General features: G+C 46.2%; 1 protein-coding gene across 2 annotated transcripts; it reads right to left on the bottom strand.

The window, feature by feature from the left end:
* Nucleotides 1-3249: 3249 nt before the first annotated feature.
* On the bottom strand, nt 3250-5641 carry LOC106810918. Of its 2 annotated transcripts, XM_014814396.1 has the most exons (3): nt 5557-5641; nt 4740-5295; nt 3250-3612 (listed from the first exon to the last, which is right to left on the bottom strand). In XM_014814396.1, exons 2-3 carry the CDS (start codon nt 5172-5174, stop codon nt 3439-3441), a joined length of 609 nt encoding a protein of 202 aa, XP_014669882.1. In that variant the 5' UTR covers nt 5175-5295; nt 5557-5641; the 3' UTR covers nt 3250-3438. The 2 variants fall into 2 exon arrangements, with proteins under 2 accessions (XP_014669882.1, XP_014669881.1); XM_014814395.1 differs by lacking the exon at nt 5557-5641 and having other exon boundaries at nt 4740-5542.
* Nucleotides 5642-5926: the final 285 nt, after the last annotated feature.

The raw sequence follows: 5926 nt of genomic DNA, 5'->3' as shown, positions 1-5926 counted from the left end.
CGTATGCGTATGCGTATGCGTATGCGTATGCGTATGCGTATGCGTATGCGTATGCGTATATGTATATGTATATGTAGGTATATGTATATATATATATATTTGTTTTTTTTGATCGAGTATTATTAAGATTATATTCCTTTAAATGGTCCCAGAGTCTATACTGGCAAACATATACAGGCGACCATAAACATTCGCGCGCAGGCATGCACATTATTTATTTAAGCGCAATATACTGTTGCAGGCTAAGTGAGGAGGTCTGGAGAATTTTATTTCACTTTTACGATAGTGTTTACAGCAATCGCGGTCAAGGCCTCACCTCTTCATCAGCGTGCGAGTTCTCTCTTACATTACGTTGCATTTGACGGGAAAAAAGATGATTAGCTACTAAAGGATGGTTAGTCGTCAGTCTAGACTGTTAGATCAGTCAATAACTGATCGGGAAATCTTGTCAGCCAGCCTTCGAGGGAGACTGTCATAAAAAGGATGCTGAGGCAGGATGGTGCGTGGAAGATACATAAGTCAATAGAACAATGCGGTAATGCGTGGGTGCTTACGTCCTTTGGTGCAGGGGAGGGCAGGGGTGCCGTAAACGCAAAAACAAATTCGGCAGAACGAGATTTATTAAGGGGTCTAGTTTGAAATATTAAGAAGGAGGGGAGTACTTGTACATGCTCCTAGTGCAGTTCAGCCTATAAAGCAACAGGCTACTTGGTTCAGGGATGACTCGATCGTTGAAAGATGACGACCCGTCGCACTTCCTCTGTACCATACCGAGCGACGCTGTCCATCCCCTATAGCCCGACCGGTGCACGTGCCTGCTCCCAGTGATTTGTGCTGAGAAATTGCACCAAGCCACAGCTGCACTTCCAACCCAATCACAGTGTCGCCAATTGGTTCATTAATGGCTGAGTTGGTTGTGGACATGCTACGGCCTGGCGTTGATAGCCCGAGGTTAGGTTCGCGCAACCTGCCGTAATTGTTGATACGAAACACGCACTTTATCAACTCCTTCAGTTTCTGGCGTATTACAGCTAAATTTATCGAAATTGTAGTGTGTAGACAGATCATTAGACAGATGTAGGCAAAGATTAATTGAAAATGAGAGATGGGAAGCAGAGTGTTTAGATGTGTACAAATAGGGGGTGGATGGGGAGAAAGTGTGGAGGTGGTGAGGGGAAGTGCATTATGGGACAAAAACTAAATAACGCATTGTGTAATAATAATTTCATTGGTTAATTCGTTGGTTAATTTATTACCATAGAAAACTGTAATTACATTATTTTGTGTGTATATACAAATGCACATTGGAACCATAGATGCATTTGATTGCAATGCACAAACACGCGCCGCTCGCGCACACACACCCGCACACACATCCGCACACATACCCGCACACACACATACACACACACACACCCGCACGCACGCACCTACGCGCGCGCACACACACACACGCGCGCGCGCACGCACATACACACCCCCACACGCACACACGCACCTACGCGCACACACATTGGCGCCACATACATAATTATTAAACATGTTATATTATCTCATAAACATGTAATATATTTATATCTATATACTATCTATACATGAGATCAGACATAGATGGTAAATCGCATGCATTTTACTGCCCACATATATTGTCATTTACCAAATATTATAAACTAATATTCTTTTCAGCATTGAATACCATAAAACCGCTGTATGTCCGGATTATATAATTTTCAATATCCGAACCTAATCTTATGCCATAAATGAATTTAGCGACACACTCTAAAATCGTCGGTAAACCATAGTTCCCGTTTAATTTCTAGAGCGCAGACTGTCACATCGTTTATGGAAGGTACGACGACCAAGTTTCTTCAGTAACCACTTAACTGTAATTTAGTTTATGTTATCACAAACCGAGTAGGCCCATCAGTAAAACGCAGCAGTGTTAGAATATTCCGAACTGATGTTAGTTAGATATAGCGCATAAAATTACAGAATCAGTTCAGACTATAATACATCAGCTAATAGGGAAGATACAGGGATCGCGATAACCCCATATAGATATATATATATATATATATATATATATATATATATCTATATATATATCTGATGCGTCGTCATTTATAGCGGAAACTTTCTTCAAGGTGACGCCTTTGTGCCCGCCGACACTGACCTGTGCAAAAGCTCATTGACATTTTACAAAAAAACGAGGAAATTATCTGCCTTTATCAGCAACGATGTGCGATCTAGAAGCTTCATACAAAAATCACAGGATAGTCACAAAATAGATAAATCACAAAATCGTATGCCGTTGCACCCAAGCACCCCTATATCACAACCTATAGTGCTCCGAAAGCAAATATTATATATTTCTATAATAATTTTATATAACACGCAAAAGCTTGTCACAGAATGTCGATACCCTATCCTTCTCAAGAAGCCAAAGGGCACACATGATTATCACAAACGTTGTCGCACAATTCGTGTTCGACACGTGCCCACACGCCGTACGATTGAAATGTGCTAAATGAAATAAGAACGAATGCAGCTCTCTTTAGCCGAGTGTGAATCTAAGCCGGGCGCACACGTGGCGATTTTTATCGACAGTACTGGCGATTTCTATCGACAGTAATATCGATAAAAATCGCCACGTGTGCGGCACCCGGCGGCGAGTTTTTAAATCGTAGGATGGCGACTGAAGATTGATAAGTTATTCGTGCTTTAATACCCTGCTCCTAACCCTAATCCTAACCCTAACCCTAATCCTAATCCTAACCCTATCAGTCGCCATCCTACGTCACCATCAGTTACCGTCCTATCCTTCAGTCGCCATCCTACGATTTAAAAACTCGCCACCCGGCGACAATGCAACCATCTGTCAGCAACATACCACTGTATGAACTGTACGTGACCTGTTCAAACCACACCACGGGCGCTGCCATATTTGATCACTTGCTTTAAATCATGCATTTGATTGGTTAATCCAAAAACTGTTGCCTGAATCTGTCGCCTGGTCAGCGCACACGTAGCGATTGTTCAGCGACTTGGCAACAAATATCAAACGTGTTGATATTCCAGCGGAAATATTTTCTGGCGTCAAAATCGCCGACGCCGTGCAGCGCACACGTGGCGATTTCTCGGCGATTTTGTTGCTGGCAACAAAATCGCCAGTACTGTCGATAAAAATCGCCACGTGTGCGCCAGGCTTAATGTCGATAAAAATCGCCACGTGTGCGCCAGGCTTAATGTCGATAAAAATCGCCACGTGTGCGCCAGGCTTAATGTCGATAAAAAACGCCACGTGTGCGCCGGGCTTAAGTCTGTGACCATAATTATGTCGTCGCTGTTACAGTAATGCACGAATGTGACCCAATTCTGTAAAAAAAATACTTCGCAGATGCACGCACGCGTGCTCACGCTTAGTGGAGCAGGTACTTATTAAGAGAAGTCCGGGTATTGGTAACGCGGCTTTTGCTTGTACGACGAGGTCCCATATGAGGTGCAGGAGAAGCGAGGATCAGCGACGTTGTATACTGCCGGGTACATATTAATCAATCCCAACTTCAGGTACTTCCACGTCGTCTTGCAAAAACGCCATGCGTTCTTCTTTATCTGTGAAAAGTATATGCGGTGTTGATGCGATCGTGAGTCACGGGGGGGGGGAGGTGATGCTTGTGTTATATGTACCTCACACAAATGTACTCATATCTAAACGTACTCAAGGAAACTACATGGAAAAGGTCACGTTCGTTCAGTTTCAGTAATACCACTCATAGCACAGACGCACGCACGCACACACATACACACGCACATGCACGCACGCACGCACACACGCACGCACACACACACATAACCAGCAGCGCCGTGCCGCACAGTCCCAACCTCACACACACACACACACCACATGCAAGCACACACCACACCACACAGCACACACACACACACACACAACAACACACACGGCTGCGCGGACCACCACCACAACAACCTCACGTGGGCGGCACACGGCAGCGGCCACGACATAACCAAACAAACAAAGCCTACGACACACAGCACGACACACACTCCACACACACCGACACACACAACACACACACACACACACCAGCTACAGCACAAACACACACACAGGCGCCGCCGAGCATCCGGCGCCCACATGCACCACACACGCAACACACAACACACACAACGACACACGACACACAAGGCACAAACACACACCACCCACCACACGCACACACACGACACATCACACACACACACACACACCACACAAACAAGACCCAACACACACGACGATACAAAACAGACGGCCCAACAGCACACACCAAGCAGACCGCCAACACACCATCCACATAACCAACAGACAGACACACACACCACCTTATATCGGCCATATCGGCCACAGGCACTTAGAGCGTTTCAATAAAATATAATGCTAAATAAATACGAAATTTATTTACTACCAAAGTCTTAATGTTTCTATACTCTCTTTCACCTATTATTGCCGACAATTTCCTGCAAATGCCGTCCAAATGCTCATCTGTAACAAACGCTGGCTGCCGCCATGGCTGCCGCTGCACACTGACACATAACTATATATGCTCATGTGCAGCAATTAGAACAAACGCTGGCTGCCGCCATGGCTGCCGCTGCACACTGACACATAACTATAATATATTTACATGGCAATTAACATGGCAAGCGCATCGCTCTTAGCGGAACGAACGCCGACTGACCTTTTTCTTCGTAGTTGCGGATTTCTTTGGCGTGGTGCAACCCGTCTTCTGGTTTATCGAATTCTCGATGCTGACTATGCAATCAGCTGATTCGTACAACACACAGTTCTTCTCCGCAGGAATGGTAATGAACGTCGCTGGTATCTTTGGTCTGTCGCTCGCTGCGCCGTCGCCATCGTCGTCGTCGCTATCGTCATCGCTATCACCGCCAGCATGTATTACGGCACTCGCACGGACCGCGGTTTCGTTGTGTGTGTTTTGCACCATCTCGGTATTGATAGCGCAGTAGTCATCGCCATCGTCGTCGTCATTTTCACTTTGTTCTTCGACGATGTCGGAAAGGTTGCCGTCGAAGCGATCGTTCTCAAACTTGCCGTACCGCGTCGCTCGCTTCCAGAACTTCAGCTTCTTTCGCCTCCACTTCTTAAACTGCATCGTGTATCGCCGATCCGCGAGAGCAAACGCGCCCAAGATGTCAGCCGCCCTCAGGTGATGCGCGTTTGTATGTGCTCCCGGCAGCGATCATAACACCAACAGCGATATGCGAACGTTGGACCTGCCCCGATGATGGGATAGTTATAACAACACACTACAACAAGATAGCAAGCGATCGTGCGCCCTCTAGTCGAATCGCGACGCGGCCTAAAACAGCGACGCGTGCCTACAGTGGTGATCCACCAAGTATCAGTTGCCCAGCAGGTTTATGTACACATATTGTTATGCTTTGCGTTCTTTCTTTTCGCGCAAAAGAGCTCGATCTCCACGATTGTTTATCTTAGTACAGGTATGCAACAATATGTACTAAGACGCAACTTACCAATTAACACGTACACGCGTCGCATCGCTGCTGTCAAAAACACATTGCTCTCCTTGCGAGCCCAGACTGGCCGCGGGCCAGTGCAAAACACGGCGAAGAGTCGCAAATTCGTCTGCGATCACAACGCATAGTGGAATTCGTCACTCATTTGCGCGTATATCGTCCATGGTTAGGTTCAGCTGATCAGTGCAGCACGGCTTACTACGTGTTTTCGAGGGCACGAGGACACGCATGTATAGCAGGCTAGCAGCTAGACAATAATATAAGTCCACCAGTGTTCTCGACTGGCTGCGAGCCAGAACAAACCAAAAAAAGTTTCTTCGCTGCATGGTGCCCTTACGCTCATAGGGTCTATGTCCCCCAGGGTACT

The sequence above is a fragment of the Priapulus caudatus genome, unplaced genomic scaffold, assembly GCF_000485595.1.
Source record: "Priapulus caudatus unplaced genomic scaffold, Priapulus_caudatus-5.0.1 Scaffold486, whole genome shotgun sequence".
NCBI lineage: Eukaryota > Metazoa > Priapulida > Priapulimorpha > Priapulimorphida > Priapulidae > Priapulus > Priapulus caudatus.
Note: the sequence above shows the minus strand (reverse complement) of the source record. Positions and strands in the feature narration are given on the sequence as shown.